The sequence below is a fragment of the Macrobrachium rosenbergii genome, chromosome 53 (assembly GCF_040412425.1).
Source record: "Macrobrachium rosenbergii isolate ZJJX-2024 chromosome 53, ASM4041242v1, whole genome shotgun sequence".
NCBI lineage: Eukaryota > Metazoa > Arthropoda > Malacostraca > Decapoda > Palaemonidae > Macrobrachium > Macrobrachium rosenbergii.
The window spans coordinates 3,860,324-3,882,810 of record NC_089793.1 but is presented as its reverse complement, the minus strand read 5'-3'; the positions used below and the strand labels follow the sequence as shown (position 1 = coordinate 3,882,810).

Genomic DNA, 22,487 nt, shown 5'->3' with positions numbered 1-22,487 from the left:
TTTAATATTTAATCATTCATTTTCTGTTTCACGCTTGTCCAAACGTTAAAAATTAGTTTTTTTTTTATTTTCATCAATACGATACGAATGTCAAACATGTTCATGTACCCAGACGTATTTGGAGTAGATATTTAACATTCATTCATTTTCTGTTTGACGACCACCTGCCCTTTCCTTTATGTCTTATCCTTGCCCCCTCCACCCCCTCCCATTCAGTTCTCGCCTTCTCATCATTATTACGCGCTCGTTATGGCCGCGTTCCCATCACCTTTGTCTTTATCGCTCTCATTATCGTTATGTGCCATTACCTTTCCGGCCTCATAGCCCATGGCCAGGCCAATATCCTGCGGGGTAAACATCGACGAATTCCCTGGAGGGGTTATTGAATGGTGAAATAGCTGTTGGGGATTCATACACACACATACGCACACACTAGGGACTGGATAAAATTTGCTAGGGAAAGAATTCAGGTTTTATGTTCGTTGAGAAGAATTGGTTATCAGAATATTTATGTTGAGATATATTGCTAATCAAGTATTTATGTTGAGATAAGTTGGTTATTGGAATATCATGTTGAGATACATTGGTTATTAAAATATTTATCCTGAGATAGATTGGTTATTAAAATAGCCTATTTATGTAGAGATAAATTGGTTATTAAAATGTTTATGCTGGGATAAGTTGCTTATTAAGATATTTATGTTTAGGTAACTTACTTAATAAGATATTTATGTTTAGATGAATTGGTTATTAAAATATTTGAGGTAAGCTGCTTGTTGAAATATTTATGTTGGGATAAACTGCTTATCAAGTATTGATGTTGAGATAAATTGCTTATCAAGTATTTATGTTGAGATAAATTGGTTATTAAAGTATTTATGTTGAGATAAATTGGTCATTAAAGTATTTATGTTGAGATAAACTACTTAAAACATTTATGTTGAGATCAGTTGGTTATTCAAATATTTATGTTGACATAAATTGGCCATTAAAATATTTATGTTGAGATAAACTGCTTATTTAAGCATTTATGTTGAGATAAATTGGATATTAGAACAATTTGTTGAGATAAATTGGTGATTAAAATATTTATGTTGAGATAAACTGCTTATTAAAGCATTTATGTTGAGATAAATTGGTTATTAAAATATTCATGTTGAGATGAATTGCAACAAACTTTTTACTGGATTTCCGAAAAAATGGGATTTAAAAGAAAGGAATTATGTTTTAGGAATTTATAAAATACAAGGGCTTCCGAATTGACTCTGTATTATAGTCCACGTACCGATTCATTGATAAATGAAATTGATTGGCGTTAAACAGCAAAGTAAGTTCACATTTGGGTGGTATAAAAAAGAAACCGTCTGAATTTGTCTACATTTTAACATTTAGGATATTATTATTATTATTATTATTATTATTATTATTATTATTATTATTATTATTATTATTATTGTTGTTGTTGTTGTTGTTGAGTATTAAAAATATAGTTATATATTCTGTTTAGAAGCTGTAAGTTATAAGTAAAGTTATAAATACTAAGAAGCTTTTGTCACTTTTTGCAAAGTAAGTCTCATGCTTAAGATCATTCCCAAGCCGAAGAGACGCTTTGTAAAAATGGTAAAACCTTCTTAGTGTTTATAACCTAAGGGTAATCCGTCGGTAATATGTTGCGGATTTTAATACACGAGAATGGTGTTTTAATTTAAAATTATTATTATTATTATTATTATTATTATTATTATTATTATTATTATTATTATTATTATTATTATTATTATTGATTTACCTAGATATATTAAAACATATATATAGAGATTTTAGAGCCAAGTCGGTAATATATTGTGGATCCTAATACACGAGAATGGTGTTTTAATTTAAAATTATTATTATTATTATTATTTTTATTATTGATTTACCCAGATATATTAAAACATATACTGTACATAGAGCTTTTAAAGCCAACTCTACATTATTTATTATTATTATTATTATTATTATTATTATTATTATTATTATTATTATTATTATTGATTTACCTATAATATTAAAATATATTCTTAGAGCTTTGTAGACGTTACTCAGCTCCTTGCAACAAAATTATCACGGGTCCCAAACTCCATTATTATTATTATTATCATTAAAAATTCGAGCAAAACCGTACAGCTTCAGTCTCCACTCTTGATAATCCCCACAAATATCGATTAGAGCCTCTCTCTCTCTCTCTCTCTCTCTCTCTCTCTCTCTCTCTCTCTCTCTCTCTCTCTCTCTCTCTCTCTCTTCTCTCGTCACTTCAGCTTTAATCATCTGATAGGAAGGACTAATTTGTCTTTGCAAGCGTGACTTTTGATTCGAACTTTTAAAAGAATTTTATCCCGCTTTCGTGGAAGTCAATTTTTCCTCATCTTTTCTCATTTTGTGGAGTAACTCCCGGTCGGAGTGGTATGGTCAACATGATGTTTTTCATGCTCTCTCTCTCTCTCTCTCTCTCTCTCTCTCTCTCTCTCTCTCTCTCTCTCTCTCTCTCTCTAATAAAAGCTGTATTTTGACAAGAGATCATCAGGAATTAGATGGTCCAAAATTTTTTGTGGTAACAAATCTGGAAATATAAAAATAATAATGATAATAAAAATAATAATAATAATAACGATAATACTTTATTATTATTATTATTATTATTATTATTATTATTATTATTATTATTATTATTATTATTATTATTATTATTTTAATACGTACCCAGGCCATAAACTTATTTACCTGTCTTCCACAACATTAAAAAAAAACTCAAGTGAAGTCACCCACCAGTCAAGTCCTCGATTCATAATAGTTATTGCAACAAAAAGATATTATACATTATATAAAATATATATTATATTATATTATATTACATTGTATTATATTAAATTATATTATATCATATTATATTATTATATTATTATGTTAAACGGGTTCACGATGTTATTCTAAACGCCACAGAGACGAAAATAAAAAAAACTTGTAACATGCATTAATGCTCAGTGATTTGATGCTTGCTTTCCCCTCTCGAGTGCTGCGATTTGCATATAAATTGGAGTGGGTGAGTAGGTTTCCTGGGGGAGGGGGTGGAGGAGGAACGGAGGGGGTTGGTGGAAATCGCACCTCAATCATCAAGTGTCTCAGAAGTGTTCCCTCCTCGATTCTGGGGCTTTTAGGGACTTTGTTTGATACTGCGGGTATACTTAAGTATACAGTATACATACGGGATCTTATTTTTTTTATGTTACCCCAGACAACAAACATTGGGAGGGATATGATTTTTTTTCTCTCCTCTCTCTTTCTCTCTCTGTTTGTATGTGTGTCTGTTTGTGTATTACATATATATATATATATATATATATATATATATATATATATATATATATATATATATATATATATATATATATATATATATATATATATGTGTGTGTGTGTGTGTGTGTGTAATATATACAGTATAATTATAATGATGTAAAAACATATCTATCTATATATATATACTGAATATATACACATTATACATATATAATTACATATGTAATTATATATGTGTATATATACAGTATATATAGATAAATAGATAGATAGATAGATATTTTGTATAATTATAATTATATATATGTGTGTATATATATATTTGTGTGTGTGTATATATACTGTATATTCAGTAAGACCTTTAATAATTAAATACGAAATGTATACCCAGTTAGCATATCATCACACTATAATGTCTGAACTTGCTCTAGTGAAGTCTCATTATTACCAAGTTTGTGGCCTCATTAATGTTGGGTCACACAGTGACCTTCATAGCTCTGTCAAGCTCAACGCGTTGTGAGAGAAAGTCAAAGGTTACGAGAGAGGATTGCTGCGATAGAGAGGTAAAGGGGTTACGCTGGAGTGAATAAAAAATATAAATATCATTTTGCGTTTTCATTCCATTGCACTCGTCGGGTGGATCTAGTTTCCCTTTTTTTTAATTAACGCATGAAGTTTTGCTGTAGTTCATTTTTTTACAATTTTTAATTCGTGTTTAAGGTGTGGCAGAATTCTAGGCAGGAGGATAGTGAGTAATTTCTTGTGGGATGTATGTAAATATAAATATATATATATATATATATATATATATATATATATATATATATATATATATATATATATATTTAAATATATATATATATATATATATATATATATATATACACACATATACATATGTATATATAGATATAATTATATATATATGTACGTATATATGTATGTATATACACATACATATATATATATATGCATATATGTATGTGAGTGTGTGTACATATATATATATATATAATATATATATATATATATATATATATGTGTGTGTGTGTGTGTGTATATAGATATAATTATATATATATGGATATATATATATGTATATATATATATATATATATATATATATATATATATATATATACACACATTATTAGCTTCACATTCCAAACACCATGCCTTCTGTAGTATAACATTGATGCAAAATTATGATGTAATAATTCCTTTTCTTACAATAGCTAGCGATGTTTCGTCAGTGAAACAGGTTATTTACAAATATCTTGTCGTGTATGTGAATTTTATTACCTCTGATCTTCATCCAGTTAATATTGCCGGGAATATCAAATGAAGAATCTGTCATTTTGCATCGTCCTCTATATCTTACCTGTTGCTGCCTTAGCAGGGCTTTGAAACTACGATATGCCCTTATCTAGCTTACGCCTACGAAAGATAGTTGCGACTACTGAGATATGGGAAGCACAGAGGAAAAAGGAGAATGTCTGAAGTCTTTAAAGATGGAAGGAAAAAAATAGTGAGTTGAAAGCAGTTGGCTTTAGTGTTGCTAACTTCCATGCCCTAACTTGGGAAGATGGAATATGACTTAGAGGGGTAAGGAATGGTATTTAGTTCACCAGATCCCTTAAGGAAGGTCATTACTGTAGCCATCTTAAAAAGGATTTGTTTTTATTTTTGGTTTCGGAGACCTGTTCGTAAGCTTACCGTTCCCTTGGGTTCAGGTTATAGAATAATTGTAAGTAATTAGATCTATCGCCATATATATATTTAAAGTACTTTACGAAAGAGAATATTACAGTACCATATGTAAGAAAGGGCGTTCTATAAATTATACAGTAAGAATTTCCTCGGATGCTACGGGCGTGGGCGTTACAGCAAACTCAGTGATTGTTCGTCTTTGTGACTGGAAAGAGAGAAGTATCAGTCTCTGACGTCTTTCTCTGAGATTGAAATGGAAAGCCTATTGTATCTGACAGATTAGGAAAAGAATATTCGGTTTATGGTGGACACATTTTTTTTCCTTTATTCTTTTACCATTCTTGAGGAAGAGTAGACAGGCAGGCGTGTTTACTCACAGACATTATGCATATATATATATATATATATATATATATATATATATATATATATATATATATATATATATATATATATATATATATATGAGAGAGAGAAAGAGAATTGGGCTCTCCGGTTGGGGGAAAGAGAGAGAGAGAAAAAGAAAGTCTTGTGTTCCCCACTGGAGAGAGAAAGAGAGAGAGAGAGAGAGAGAGTCACCTGGAAGATCCCCATGTCCTTACCAAAACTGACAACAAACTCCAGCTTCCTGGAATTCCAGAGAACCTGGAAGAGGAAGTTTGGTGCATTGGAGAATATTCTGGCTGGAGAAGAGTTCCAGAGGGGAAAATCCCATCTTTTCTCCCCCTCGAGGAAAGCACCTGAGGGGAAAGATGATAATCAGGAAGCTAGTGCATTTTCACCATCAGAATAGGATGGAGAGAGAGAGAGAGATCGGAGGAATCTGGAGTTCATTAACATTAGTGCCTTTGTCATATTCTGTTTTTTAACTCTCTCTCTCTCTCTCTCTCTCTCTCTCTCTCTCTCTCTCTCTCTCTCTCTCTCTCTCTCTTCTTCAAGATAAAAACGAGGAAAAATTTCCATAGTTTAGATGTGCTCATGAATTTTATATTTCTTGCAATCTATTTTGCATGATTATATTTTAAGATAATCCTTAGAATATTTTTTTTTAGTTTATCTATTTATCCATAAGAGTTTCTCAGTCCATAATATATTATATGTTTAGTGCAATCTACAAAGTTTATGCATATTTGTAATGAACTTTGTTTACAGGAAAACCATATGTATAACTTTTACCACGGATTTTCACCCATTTATGGACTTACCATTGAATTTAATCCAGTTTGAGGGGAGAATTTGCTGTTATTTCGTCACGTACATAATAATATTATATTCCGATGGCAATCGATCATTATTTCCGTTCATTTTGTCCCATATTCTAATGCCGTGTCCCAAAAAATTGAAAAGGAATAAATTCTAGGTAATGTTGTTTTGCAGCAAGTCCTAACATCACTCAAACCGAGATCTCCCAAGATGACACACGAAGACTTTGGGTATGTTGCTATCTTATCCTGCAGGTCTAGTGAAACAATAGCTCTTCAGTTATTAACCAATACTTTTATGCAATATTTTCCGGAATGGCAGAAGCTTAGCACAAAAATAAAGTCAACCTCCGTCGTTTGAATACCAGTCGCTTTCGTGTTCGGGACGTGTCAGATATTTGTTGTCGAATTTAATAAGGCCTTGAGGTTTTCAGCACTCAAAAATGATCTTGGATCCTGAATCCCAAAATGATTTCTGGTACAGTTGGGTACAATGTTATTCTTGCATCATTTCGGGAGCGAAATTTAATCTCTTGCAAAGAAATAATTTGCGAATTCTTCGAGAAATCCCAATTTTATTTCTAGAAATGTGTTTCTAAGTATATTTTTCCTCAGTTGGGTACAGTATTATTCTCGCGCCATTTCGGGAGTAAAATTTTCTCTCTCACTAAGAAATAATTTGCGAGTTCTTTGGGAGATCATTTTATCCTTAAAAAAATATGATTCTCAGTAGATATTTCTTTTAAACCGACATGTCTTGTTTTTCCCTGAAACAATACCTTACATTCTCTTGATTCCTGATGAACACCGTAATATTCTTTGGAAGCGTGAATTTCAAGTATCAAGTGGTGGGCTTGGTCCATTTGAATAGGGTTCATCTTTTGAATAATAATAATAATAATAATAATAATAATAATAATAATAATAATAATAAAAATCGTGATCATTTTTGGCTGGAAGACACACGGCAAATAAACATGTAAACACAGTCTAACCAAACCCTCTCTGGCAGCACTCAAAAGCAATTGCATCCGGAACTACACGCAGCTGCTCTTTGTTGCGTAAGCTGTGTGCAAATATCTCTCTCTCTCTCTCTCTCTCTCTCTCTCTCTCTCTCGTATCAACAACACTAACCCCCGAGGAATTGTGTGCAAATTCTCTCTCTCTCTCTCTCTCTCTCTCTCTCTCTCTCTCTCTCTCTCTCTCTCTCTCTCTCTCTCTCTCTCGCATGTGTCAGCTAAACTCGAGGAGCCGTGTGCAAATTCTCTCTCTCTCTCTCTCTCTCTCTCTCTCTCTCTCTCTCTCTCTCTCTCTCTCTCTCATGTGTCCAGCTAAACTCGAGGAGCCGTGTGCAAATTCTCTCTCTCTCTCTCTCTCTCTCTCTCTCTCTCTGTATCAACTAACCCCCGAGGAAGTTCCCTGCCAACATTATTGTAGTATTGCTCAAGGGTATATATTATTATTATTATTATTGTTATTATTATGTAAACAGAATATCCATGTCATTGTTAAGCATTGTTATAATTATTCATGACATTGTTAAGCATAATTATGATCAGCATTCAGTATAAGGAAACATAAAAATGAAACGAAGGAAAGTTATTGTATAGTAATGGAGAAAATAACAACTCTAGGTAGACAATTCGATCAACAAGTATATCCATGGTGAATACTAATTGGTGAATACACAGAACGGTGTTCTGTTGTGTACGTAATAATAATAATAATAATAATAATAGTCAAAATTATTCTTAACTTAGCGACCCACCGTCAAATACGTTTATAGGGCCAATTTTAAGTTTTGGCACTTAAATTAGCTTGAATTGCATTTTACATAAAGTTAAAAGAAACAGTCGTTTGTTCACAATTCTAATTGTCCAATAAGCTTAAAATAACCGAATCAGAAAAGAGTATTAAAATCAAGTGGAAAACCATTCAAATAATTAATTATGCACATTGTTATTTTCCTAATTCATATTAAATAAGGATTTTAGAAAATATATAGTCTTTTTATTTGTATTTTAGTCTTATAGAGGTTAGATGTTCGCCTCTACAGGGAAAGCCACCGGATTCGGTTCCCAAGCGAGCCAGAAAGCTTAAGTCTCGTTTCGTTGTGTCCTATTGTTAGCTGACATGCAAGGGAGTGGTACCTAGTGGTAAGACAACTGCAGTGGGTTGCTGTTTGGAGGAAAGAAGGTGTGGAGCGAATAGCCTCATGTCTGTGGGCTATACTGTTTTGGGGGTAACCCCCTAAGCCGGGTAGGAGGCGGGGGGGGGAGCCACCCCTCTAAGCCAGGGGGTGGGGGGGAAGATAAGCTAGATACGTAACCATTTAATCATTGGGTCAAGCAATGACGAGTAACAAAGCTTATCGGTGTGTTTAATAAATTAAGATAAAACCAAAATTAATGAATTTGAGTAAAGTAGAAGAATAATAGTTTTACTTTGTCTAGAATTACAGTTAGTTAATGACTTCATCTCTGCATGGGATTAGAGGCGGTCTGTACTAATCCCATTGTGTTAGATTTTACGTAGTTCTCGTGTGAGAGTTTTAACAAATGCTGATATGTTTACCGTACCTTCGCATGTGAGAGTTTTCCCAGTAAAGACCTGTGGCTTATTAAAACTCGCTTTCTGTCCGCGAGTTGATGTGAGCGATAATCCTCTCTCTCTCTCTTTGTCTCTCTCTCTCTTACTATCTCTGTGCTCTACACCAGAGAACACTGGATTAATCAGTCTCTCTCTCTCTCTCTCTCTCTCTCTCTCTGTGTGAAAAATTTGAGTGAAAATCATAGCGTCCTCTCTCTCTCTCTCTCTCTCTCTCTCTCTCTCTCTCTCTCTCTCTCTCTCTCTCTCTCTCTCATTGATTGATAAGAACGAAAATCCTCTCTCCTAGCTCTCATTAAATTGGTGGTAACGAAAATCCTCTCTCTCTCTCTCTCTCTCTCTCTCTCTCTCTCTCTCTCTCTCTCTCTCTCTGCATTACTTAAATCATATAACTCCTTAATGCACTCACTCCAACGAACACAATCCATACCCGGCTGCCGTGCACGCGAGGTCGTTTTTGCCATCATTTCTCTGCCTGCTCTTGCGTTCGGAGAAAATCGTTTTTCGACTCTTCGTTTTGGACTTCTTCTTCTTCTTCTTCTCCTTCTCCTTCTCCTTCTGTGGCGGAAGGAGAAGAAACTGACTGGCCTTCGGGAGGGCCCTAGTTAGCGCAGAGGCCAAAGGTGACTCTACCGATATCATGACGCCAGGTGGCAGTTCCATGCTTAAAGCTGCCTTCATGATTGGGTTGTCTTGCCATGGACGCTTATCGCGTGTCGTTGGCTTCTTCTTCTAATTCTCCTCCACTTCCTCTTCCTTCTTCTTCTTCTTCTTCTTCTTCTTGGGAGTATTCATAGTGTTGCCTTTCTGTCGTCGTATTGTATATAGTAAGATTTCGTTGAGTTTTGAATTTACTTTCATTAGTTACATACTACTTTAGGTAGATATATGTGCTATTTTTCAGACAATGTACTCTCTCTCTCTCTCTCTCTCTCTCTCTCTCTCTCTCTCTCTCTCTCTCTCTATGTATATATATATATATATATATATATATATATATATATATATATATATATATATATATATATATATATGTATGTATAAATCTTGTAAATAATATCCTGTATACTGAAGAAAAATATTTTATATTGTATAGTATTTTATCCATTTTTTTTGCTGGGTGTTTGAATACCCACACATTCTGTATAGCTCCTGCATTATTATTCTGGTAAAATTGACCGAATCTGTATGGACGAAGGGAATTGAAATTTATTTTTGTTGAATATTTAAATCCGTTTCAATGGGGCGATACTTACAACTTCCGATATTACAAGACTGCCATATTTGTTCTCTTTATAGATGACATGGGTGCCTCTGATTGGCTCTAGAAGGGTATCTATGAAATGTTAATTAATGGCCCCCTGTTTCTGTGGGTCAGCGTACGTCTCCTAAGGGTCGTGTTAGTGTGCTTAAAGACTCAGTGCTCTCCACGTGACGTCACAGAGCACAGCTGAGCTCCCTGCGGCATTCGGCAACAAAGTCCCTTAACTGTATATGGTTCGGCCAGCCAGCCGAGTTTTTTTTTTTTTTTCCGTTTTTTTTTTTTTTTTTTTTTGCCGTGCTAAGTTAGGTTAGGTTGGGATTGTTCAGAGATACTGCAAATGGATTTTGGATGTTAACATATTGAGATTATTTTCAGATTCTATGGTTAGTTTTTAAAGATATGGCATCTCCTTTTTTTAGGAAGGGTCCCGAACCAGAATATATTGAGCAAATTCCTGATTATGCTTATTGCACCAGCCGTGGTTTTTTTGCCATGCCTCTGGTTAGGTTAGTTAAGTTGGTCAACATCTGTAATTAGGGTGTGGGAAACGTCCCAGATTATTTTCAAGAAAATTCTATGGTTAGTTTTTAAGATATGGCGTCCCACTTTTTTCAGGGAAAGGTCCCGGTACTGGGTTACATCTCAGAAAAATGCCTCCTGGCAACATGCGCGTAACCCACCTTATCTTATTCCGTCTTGGTGTGCCCGTTGTCGATTTTGCTGCGGGATTTACGCCTCTCCTCCACAGCATGTATAAATTTATTTACTACACTCGAGCATATCTCCTTCGGTCCCACCGGGAAGCGATGCTGTAATTCATAACATTTTATTTATTTTTTTTTTTTACTTACTGTTCGATATATTTTTTTATGAATTCAAGCTTATTTATTGCCCTCGACAACGAAGCGCCGAAAATTGACCTGTAAGCGAGCAGTCCTCCTGTACTGGAAAAACGTCACGATAATGTCCCGCCTGCTGACGTGCAATCCGGGAAAAGTAAATTACACGTACAGGCAGTCGGCGCATCGGACACGGCAGCAAAAATGACATACAAAAATTCTCGTCAAGCATAATTTGATTTTTAAGTCGCGGGAAAACTTCTGACATTCGCCGATAGATGGCACGAGACTCACTGTCACTTTTCCCGTCAGGTGGCTTGACTGTCATCTGCCCCCGGGGCGTCATCGTCCTTCACGCGACGTATCTCGTTGATTGCAGCATGCTAATTTGCAGAGGATAGGCATGGTCGCCCGGATTCGATCTGCAGTCAATATCCTGTCGGAATGACTTCCGGTTTGCGATACCCACCTTTTTTTTTTTTTTTTTTTTGACTGCGCATGCGCGTGTGTGAGACAGAGAGTGACAGACGAAAAGACATATGATTGACAAATCTTTGATGACCCGTACATCCTTGCCAATGCATGAAATTACGAATCAAAACGGTTTTATCACTTTTATTTCTTCATGTTTTTTGTGTCTGTATTTATTTGTTTTGTAATTATTTTTTTATATTTTTATTTACATATTCATTTTTTTATTTATTTAATACTTTACTTGCACGGAGAATCTGGATCTGCAACTAAAGTCGATTCTAACCTCGGCCATTGTAATAAACTGAATAAAAAATACGATGGCTTTAGGTTGCAGACACTCAAACCCCCATATTATATTAATATTAAAATAATATTATACAAGTTTAATACTCATGTAGCAAGCTTCGAGTTACAGTGGATGCGTCCGGTGCATATCATAGAGGTCATAACACTCGGATGTCCAACACATTTATTTGAATCTTTCAAAAGGATCAGATAAAACGAAACATCAACAAACTTTTCACGATGTCCGTTTCTCTCAATATCGCTCCTTGTGATTTTTTTCCAACGACCCTAATAATGTTATAGTCGGAAGTCTGAGGAGAACGAATTCAATTGCTGTATTGTGTTTCCTTCCAAGTAGAGGTTATTTAAGCCCCCCCCCTCTCTCTCTCTCTTCAATGTACTTCAAGTATGTATATATATATATATATATATATATATATATATATATATATATATATATATATATATTATACTATATATATATATATATATATATATATATATATATATATATATATATATATATATATATATATATATATATATATATATATATGATAGAGAATGCCTGGGATTCAAATATCATAGATAAAAATCTTCCTCCAAACAGCGGTTAAGAAGATTAAAGAGAAATTGTCAACTGGAGTGACGGAACGGCTGACCTGTGGACCTTGTGGTATAAATACCGCTTTTCTGCAACTTTCTCGTTCCCTGTTTGCCTGAGGAGAGAGACAGTTTGGTCTCCGAAATATAACCTTTACTTTCTACATTTTGGCGTTTTTATGGGCTCATTATTATATATATATATATATATATATATATATATATATATATATATATATATATATATATATATATATATATATATATATATATATATCGAAAGAAGAAGAAGTATTACAAGCTAAAACCTTAGTGGAAGATTTTTACGATTGTTGAAACTTGGGTCATGGCGATAAGAGTTATTACTTAATTACTTTTATTCGATAGCTAGGACCTTGTTCGTGTTTGTCTGTTATCCCAAATCTTTTCCTTCAGGAAAAATTACCCGTTATCACCTGAGTATAATATATATATATATATAAATATATATATATATATATATATATATATATATATATATATATATATATATATAGGCACTAAGTTCATTTTGACATAGTTTAGGAACCTTTGAGCTCATCACCAGACACCCCAGTGTAACGACCATACTTTATTGGAGCTCATAATTGAATTTCGAGAAAGGTATTAGTTTAATTTTTGTAGTGTGATAGATTTCTGAACTCTAACAATTCTGCAGCTGTGGTAATTATCACCACCTCCATTGCAATGGGCATAGTCCTAATTTTAACTAAGATTATGGTAATAGTTGCTGAGGCTATGATATGGTTATGAGATTATGGTAATTTTTTTGTGGGGGCGGGGGGTGATTTTGATAAGGTTATGAAAAATGCGAGTTTGGTTAAGATTTAGTCCTAACTGTGATTATACTTGATATGCAAAATGGTCAAGGTGCTTACTTCATAGTATTTATTGGTATGTTATTCAATAGGATTATTGTGTTTGATTATAACAATATTTAACCCTTCATTCCTTATTATGTTAAGAAAATTAAATACCTTAGGGTTTATTTTATTTGTTATCCTTTCTCGTAAATGCGTACAGGATCTTGCTCCATGGGTGACGAGATTGAAATCATATTTCACCATGAATACTGGAAAGAGAGAGAGAGAGAGAGAGAGAGAGAGAGAGAGAGAGAGAGAGAGAGAGAGAGAGACCCTCTTTGGTGTGGACACTGAATAACGTTCTGTAAATCAGGGGAATTGTTTGTGGATAAACATCCGGTGACTGAGGTATGACTGGGCTTGTTTGAATGCAGTGATCAAATATATTTTATATTTGAACTCATTTGCATTTCCCCTCTTATCAGGTTCTGGTGTTTGCGAATCAACGCTTATTTCATTAGTAAAGTGAGATAAAAACCCATCTGATTCCCATTCATCAGCTTCCTCATTCTTACGTAGGAACCCGTAGTGGGGGTTAGTGTCGTCAGTGTACCTCACGCTGTGCACTGTAGGCATCACTTAAGGTTCTCTGCCACGTCCCGTCGGCCCCTGGCTACACCCTCTTTCATCCCTTTTACTGGACCTCCGTTCATGTGCTTTTTCTTCCATCTCGCTTTCCACCCAGTTCTGACAGTAGTTTCAACATTATTTTCAGCACTGAATGACCTCATAGGTCCCAGCGCTTGGTTTTTGTGCTAAATTTTATATTCCAGTTCCTTACGTAGGATGGATATATGAATAGGGTTCTTCTTCTTCTTCTTCTTCTTCTTCTAATAATAATAATAATAATAATAATAATAATAATAATAATAATTTGTGTAATAAAATTCTACAGTTATATAGTAACCTGTATTACTACACAAACTGTTTTTCACGAAACTGCGAATTTCTTCTTCTGCTTCTTTTAATAATAATAATAATAATAATAATAATAATAATAATAATAATAATTATTATTATTATTTGTGTAATAAAAATCTACAATTATATAGTAAAAACTGTATTACTACACAAAATGTTTTTCACGAGACTGAGAATTTCTTAGCAATAATAATAATAATAATAACAATAATAATGAAATCACCCTCAATTAGAACTCTTCTTCTTTCCCTCCCATGCAGGCGCCTCCTTCTGGTGTCTGCTGGACATCGTGCCCATCAAGAACGAGAAGAGGGAGGTGGTGCTCTTCCTGGCCTCCCACAAGGACGTCACCAACTCGAAGCTCGAGGAGATGGATCTCTACAACAACTACGAGAACGGAGGTGAGGGTTCCCCCTTTTGCTTTTGTTAGGTTTTTGTTTTTTTTTTTTTTTTGTTATTGTTTTTCATTATATATATATATATATATATATATATATATATATATATATATATATATATATATATATATATATATATATATATATATATATATATATATGTATAATTTAACCTTATCACATACACAATTGTTCTGTGCATCAGTAGAGTTACTAAAAGGACCTCATTCAAACTGGATGGTATCTAATGGAGTATTTATTCAGAAAAAGCTTTCTTGGACAAAGTCCACATTATCAAGTATCTGTACTGTACGGATACCTGATAATGTGGACTGTTTGTCCAAGAAAGCTTGTAACTTTCTGAACAAATACTCCACTGTGATACCATCCAGTTTGAATGAGGTCCTTTAATAATATATATATATATATATATATATATATATATATATATATATATATATATATATGTGTGTGTGTGTGTGTGTGTGTGTGTGTGTGTGTATAAATGAATCACGAAGATATGGCACGTGATGTATGTATAAATAAAGATAAAATCCACGAAGGAAAGGGAAACACTGGAGTGCTGCGAGGCCTTTCGACTCTGTCGTCCTTTACTTATATCTTTCTTTCTTTTTTTTTTGAGGAATAAGATATCCCAGGTAAATGAGATTAGTGATGAGAATTGATGAGATGGATTGTGTTGTTTTTGCCTTTTTTCTTGTTTTTCATATATATTGGAGGGAATACATCCCAAGTAAATGAGGCAGTGACAGAGAAGGGTGAGAATCGACGAGATTTACAATATGAAATGGGGTTGAGAATCTCCTAAACCCGAGATGTCTAATAGAAAACGGTGTTGAGAATCTTCAAAAACACAAGATGTGCAAGAGAAAACGTGACTGAAAATCTTCTAAACTCGAGATGTGTAATAGAAAACGAGATTAAGAATCTCCTAAACTCGAGGTGCGTAATAGAAAACGAGATTAAGAATCTCCTAAACTCGAGGTGCGTAATAGAAAACGAGATTAAGAATCTCCTAAACTCGAGATGTATAATAGAAAACGGGGATGATGGCAGCTGATCGCTTCATTTCCAGAAGGGAGAGATCACGACGGATAAAGAAGGGTAGGAAAGACTAGCTAAGTAAAAAAAAAAAAAGGAAAAAAAAATAATTAAAGGAGAAAGTTCAGAAATTCGTGTATGGTAAATATGGACTGATACTGAGGAAGAGGGGCGAGTGATTGGTAGTTGATTACAATCAGGGTGGACTACTATTATCCCAGCGAGTGGAATTTTACGACGGGGATTTTGATGGAAAAACTGCCCTGAGAATAAACTCTGGTGTCCAGGGTCCATAATATTCCTAAAAGTATGAATCTCTGACAACCGAGTTAAGGAGAGAGAGAGAGAGAGGGGGAGAAAAAAAACTGCCTGGGAAAAAACTGAGATATCCAGGGTCCATATATGCATAAAAGTATGGATCTTTGACAAACCGAATTAAGGAGAGAGAGAGAGAGAGAGAGAGGAAAAACTGCCTCTGAAATAACTCAAATATCCATGGTGCACGTATCCATAAATGTATGGAGCTTTGACAAAACGGATTAAGAGAAGAGAGAGAGAGCGAGAGCGTAAATCTTCAAATTAAACGTTAAGCGTCTTCTGCGAACGAACAATTTGCACTTATCTTGATTGGATGGTCGTTAGATGCTCGATTCGTTAAAGAAGTTTTTTTTTCACTTTTTTTTTATTTTTATAACCATCCGAATTTGATGTTTATCTTAAGTAACATTAATCCCATCGGAATTTACCTTCATTTCTTCAAAAGTAACTTTAAATGATTCACAATTGGTTGTGAATTCATACGAATTTACTTAAAGTTTTTCATAATTCGGCTCCAGTTCATTCAAAAATACCATTCGGTTCATCAAAACGAACCTTCAGTTCATCACAAATAATCTCCTGTTCATAAGAATGAACTTTCATTTCAGTAGAATGAACTTTCATTACATAGAATGAACTTTCAGTATATAGGAATGAACTTTCATTTCATTAGAATGAACTTTCAGTATATAGGAATGAACTTTCATTTCATTAGAATGAACTTTCAGTATATAGGAATGAACTTTCATTACATAGAATGAACTTTCAGTATATAGGAATGAACTTTCATTACATAGAATGAACTTTCAGTATATAGGAGTGAACTATCATTACATAGAATGAACTTTCATTTCATTAGAATGAACTTTCAGTATATAGGAATGAACTTTCATTTCATAGAATGAACTTTTAGTTCACAAGAATGAACTTGTACTTCATAAGAATGAATTTTAAGTTAATAAGAATGAACTTTCATTTCAGTAGAATGAACTTCCAGTTCGCAAGAATGAACTTTTGCTTCATAAGAACGAACTTTTATTTCATAAGAATGAACTTCTTTTTCTTAAGAATGAACTTTCAGTTCACAAGAATGAACTTTCACTTCATGAGAATGAACTTTCAGTTCATAAGAATGAACTTTCAATTCACAAGAATGAACTTTCACTTCATGAGAATGAACTTTCAGTTCATAAGAATGAACTTTCAATTCACAAGAATGAACTTTCACTTCACAAGAATGAACTTTTGTTTCACAAAAATTAACTTTCATATTATTATTATTATTATTATTATTATTATTATTATTATTATTATTATTATTATTATTATTCATAAGAATTTACTTTCATTTCATCAGGATTAACCTCCAGTTCAGCAAATTGAACTATCAGTTCATTATCATAAACCTTCAGGTCACCAAAATAAGCCATCTTGTCTTCTTCCTTTTCTTCTCAGACGAGAACGAAAACCTGGACCCCGAGGCCCCGTCCGCTGCCAAATACGGCCGCAGACGAAGCCGGGCAGTGCTCTACCAGCTGTCGGGGCACTATACCCAAGACAAGGGCAAGAACAAGCTCAAGCTGAACAATGTAAGTACCCATTGGCATTTTTTTTCAAGTTACATTCCTTATACCTGTTGTTTTGCATAGTTTATAAGGCCTCGTCTAGGAAAATTTTGACGTTAGGTTGATCGGGCTTGTATGCATTTGTCTGTGTGTGTGGTGTGTGGTTTTATGGGGTTTCAATCTTTTACTGGGTAAGTATTTCAGTTTGCAGTGTAATTAATAACTGCAAGTAAACCAAACTCAATCTGTTTATATACTGTATGTATACATAATACTGTATATATATATATATATATATATATATATATATATATATATATATATTATATATATATATATATATATATATATATATATATATATATATATATATATATATATAATGTGTGTTAAATTCGTTAGTTTTTCACTAACACAGCTACGTACACTATGCAGGGTGTATTTATTATATATATTATGTATATGTATATGTATATGTATATATATATATACACATACATTCATACATATAATGTTAGAAGCAATCAACACACAATCACGCGTGGAAAAGAAATACATTTCTGACTCACATCGGGATCGAACCCGGGTCTTTCAGTTGGTAGAACCATTATCTTTCAATGGAAAGACCTGGCTTCGATCCCAGTGTGAGTCAGAAATTTATATATAAATCTCTCTCTCTCTCTCTCTCTCTCTCTCTCTCTCTCTCTCTCTCTCTCTCTAAATGCGCTTATTCCTTTACCTTTACGTCCATTCTTATCAACTGCGTGCTCACCTGAAAGAAATGAATTCAGGCGTTTTGATTACGTCTTTAATCCGCGTTTTGCCCAAACTCCCAAAGTAGATTTTTCCGGTAATTAGATCATTCAAGTTTTTGTTTATCAACTTGGTGGCCGCGTGGAAGCGACGCAGTTCTTCTAGACGAAGTCAGTGGGAAGTTCGTACCGAGTGTTGTTGATCTTAATCAGTTCACCGTCAAGTTTCTCCTCGGATTGGATCGTAAAGCCTTATTCTTTGGAAGCTTGAACTTCAAGTCGATGGCCCCTGTGGTGGGCTTGTTCCACATGAATAGGTTCATCTTCTGGATAATAATAATAATAATAATTATATATATATATATATATATATATATATATATATATATATATATATATATATATATATATATATATATATATATATATATATATATATATATATATATATATATATATATATATATATATATATATATTTATATATATGAAACTTCAGAGGGACTTTTTTGTGAACAGAGCGGGCTTAGGGCTTTATGTGGGTAGAGCTCTAGAGGGTTTTGGTTGATAAAGCTGGCGTAGGATTTACTATGGAGAAGGTTGTAAAGCTGGCGTAGGAGTTTTTGCAACAGAGCTAGTGTAATGCTTTATAATAAGATGGTGTTGGTCTGTATCGTGGATAAAGTTAGCGTGGGAATTTTTACGGATAAAGCTGATGTATTTTTTGGGGGGGGAGGGGCTGTTAGTAGATTCTATGGATAAAGCTGTGGTAGTAAGTTTTGTTTAAGAAAAACTGGCGTAAAAATGTGTAATATATAAAGCTTCTGTTGCATTACTGGCTTTACTGGGCAGAACTGGCATAAGACCTAATTAACGGTTAAAGTTGGCACAGTATTAATCGATGGGTAAAGCAGGACGTTATTTTATGTAAAGCTAATTTTTCATTTTTTGGGTCCGTTTGATTGACAAGTGTTACTGTGGATTATGAATGTTATAACGCGCTGAATGTCCAATATGGAATGAGCAAGATATCCATTATAGTTTTTAAATCTGTCTTTAAAGGACCACCCCCTCAGGAAAAAATGTGAACTTTAAAACACGTACGTTCTCGAACTTCACCAAACAGCGCGCACACGCGCACAAAACGAAAGTTTTATTTCCTGCAATCTCCGTATTAATCGTCAGTCTCTGCTCAAAATATTTTGCGAAAGCAATAGAGGGAATACTGCTTTAGCAGAGGCTATCAATAGAATCTCTCTCTCTCTCTCTCTCTCTCTCTCTCTCTCTCTCTCTCTCTCTCTCTCTCTCTCTCTCTCTCTCTCTACAAAAACAGAATACTGCTATAGCTTTAGCAGAGGTTAAAATGGAATCTCTCTCTCTCTCTCTCTCTCTCTCTCTCTCTCTCTCTCTCTCTCTCTCTCTCTCTCTCTTTAGAAAAGCAATAGAGAGAATACTGCTTTCAGCAGATGTTATAAATAAATTCTCTCTCTCTCTCTCTCTCTCTCTCTCTCTCTCTCTCTCTCTCTCTCTCTCTCTCTCTCTCTCTCTCTAGAGAAAGGTTTTGGTTTCTCTCTCTCTCTCTCTCTCTCTAGAGAATGGTTTTGGAATTCTCTCTCTCTCTCTCTCTCTCTCTCTCTCTCTCTCTCTCTCTCTCTCTCTCTCTCTCTCTCTCAGAAAGCTTGCTCAAAAATAATGGTTTTGGGTTCTCTCTCTCTCTCTCTCTCTCTCTCTCTCTCTCTCTCTCTCTCTCTCTCTCTCTCTCTCTCTCTCTCTCTCCAGCAGCTATAAGGTACTATGATAGCCCATTCGTGAGGGCTTAATCTTTCACTCGTGGTTATGTTTGTACATCCTTTCATCTGCTCTAGAAGCAATCTAGGAAAAATAGGGAGATAGTTCGGGGCTCCTTGGCAACAGGGCTCCTAGATCCAGACTCTAGAAAATAGGAGATGGGGGAAATTTAAAGGAGAGAGGTCTCTTAGGGGAGCATTAATTTTTAATGAGGTATTGCGTTCTTGGTTACGTAATAGGCATGTCATTTTTTTTTTTTTATTTATTTGTTTATTTATTTCTTGCGATTCTTATTTTGTTTTCGTTCCGTTTTGTACTGGATTTCTGTCTTGGGTTTTATTTATTTTTTCTCGTTATTACTTGCGTTTGGAAGGTGGTTTTATTAGATTTTAATTAAGTTTGCAAATTGACTTTATTGAATTTTAATTAAAACTGCAAATTGGTTTTATTAAGTTTGACTTACGTTTGCAAATTGGTTTTATTAACTGACTGAATTATCGCTCTCTCTCTCTCTCTCTCTCTCTCTCTCTCTCTCTCTCTCTCTCTTCAGAGAGGGTTATAAAATTAGTAGAGAGAATATTGGTTTAGTAGAGGTTGTAGGTGGAATCGCTCTCTCTCTCTCTCTCTCTCTCTCTCTACCCACTCTCACACAATCTTTCTCTTTCTCCACATTTTCTTGTTTACTTGTTTACTTCGAGCCTGGGCTAGAAAAAGAGGTCATATATCCAGTTGGCCTCTTCTTTAAAAATGTAAAAATAAAACTGCTTTGTGCGAGGGATACACATTTCGCCTTTCATTTCAAATGGCATGAAAGTGTTGATAATGAAAGCGCTGTCTAGTTGCCCGGGGAATATTTTAATTTTTTTATTTTTTTATTTTTTTTTTACCGCGGAAATTTAATTGTCGTGGTGCCTGTGTACTTGAAATGTTGTTCTGTCAGGGTCAAGTTCCATTGTGCTCTCTCTCTCTCTCTCTCTCTCTCTCTCTCTCTCTCTCTCTCTCTCCGTGTGTGTGTCCTCGTAATCCTACACAACTTTTCTAAATGTATTTTGAAATAAAATTTGCTGGGAACAGGTTTAGAAACAAAGAATAAACTCTCTCTCTCTCTCTCTCTCTCTGTGTGTGTGTGTGTGTGTGTGTCCTCGTAATCCTACACAACTTTTTTAAATGTATTTTGAAATAGAATTTGCTGGGAACAGGTTTGGAAACAAAGAATCAACTCTCTCTCTCTCTCTCTCTCTCTCTCTCTCTCTCTCTCTCTCTCTCTCTCTCTCTCTCTCTCTCTCTCTCTCTCTCTCTCAGAAGTTAATTGACTCACCGTCCCTCATTATACATAAGAACAAAAGCATTGGCTTAAATGTCATTGTATTTGACAACATCAAGAACTCTATTTGCTTTGTCGCAGTTTCTATTGAGTTCTGTTTTTCATTTCAAAAACGTTCTGTTAAAACCACATTATGAAGAATAAGGATTAAAATAAGAGTACAAGAATAAGGATTAAATCAAGAACATAAGAGTAAGGATTAAATTAAGAATAGAAGAATAAGGATTAAGTTAAGAATACAAGAATAAGGTTTAAAATGAACATACAGCATCCGAGAGATAAGTCCCCAGAGGTCAGCGCTGGTAGCCTCGGTGTTCCCAACAACCTTATTTATCCTTTTTGTCCACTTTGGAGTTTGTATGCGTCACTGGCTAATTTACATATATCCCCTTCTCTTGGGTAATTATATGTGAAATTCCTTGTGTTTTCCTTACGCTTGTTTAATTATGTAGCCATAGCATTCTGTCATATAAGTCTTATTGCAATTCAGTATTGTAAAGGGAGCCCTTGATATATATATATATATATATATATATATACGAGTATATATATATATATATATATATATATATATATATATATAGTATATATATATATATATATATATATATATATATATATATATATATATATATATATATATATATATATATATATAAACGACACACAATTACTTGTGGAACAGAAATAAATTTCTGACTCTCATCAGGATCCAACCCAGGTCTTCCAGTTGACAGACTGTGTGGCTTGGTTGGCAGCGGCCTCGTCTTTCAATTGAAACACCTGGGTTCGATCCTGATGTGAGTCAGAAATTTATATACATATATGTATATACACATGTGTATATATATACACGTGTATATATATATACACGTGTATGTGTGTGTACAGGATATATATACACGTGTATGTGTGTGTGTACAGGATACGATTTTAGTCCAGAATGTCACTGAGTCCTCTGGGTATTGTTTTGTTAAACAACAATTGAATAGAAGCCTACCGAAAGTATTAGGAGAGAGAAAAAGAGGGCGCGGATAACTCTGTTATCCTCTTTTGTTATTTCCTTTATTAGATTGTCCTCCTCCCCGTAAGTGTAGGCAGTGGAGGTGGTCAGTTCTCTCTCTCTCTCTCTCTCTC

General features: G+C 34.1%; 1 protein-coding gene across 6 annotated transcripts in view; it reads left to right on the top strand.

Annotated features, from left to right (window-relative positions):
• The window catches only part of Elk (Eag-like K[+] channel), a 451,009-nt gene that overhangs the window by 363,623 nt on the left and 64,899 nt on the right, over positions 1 to 22,487 (top strand). For all 6 annotated transcript variants that reach the window (XM_067096523.1, XM_067096526.1, XM_067096524.1 and 3 more), the window contains exons 4-5: positions 14,404 to 14,544; positions 17,377 to 17,510. In XM_067096523.1, coding sequence (XP_066952624.1) covers positions 14,404 to 14,544; positions 17,377 to 17,510 — 275 coding nt within the window. The remainder of the gene's footprint in view (positions 1 to 14,403; positions 14,545 to 17,376; positions 17,511 to 22,487) is intronic.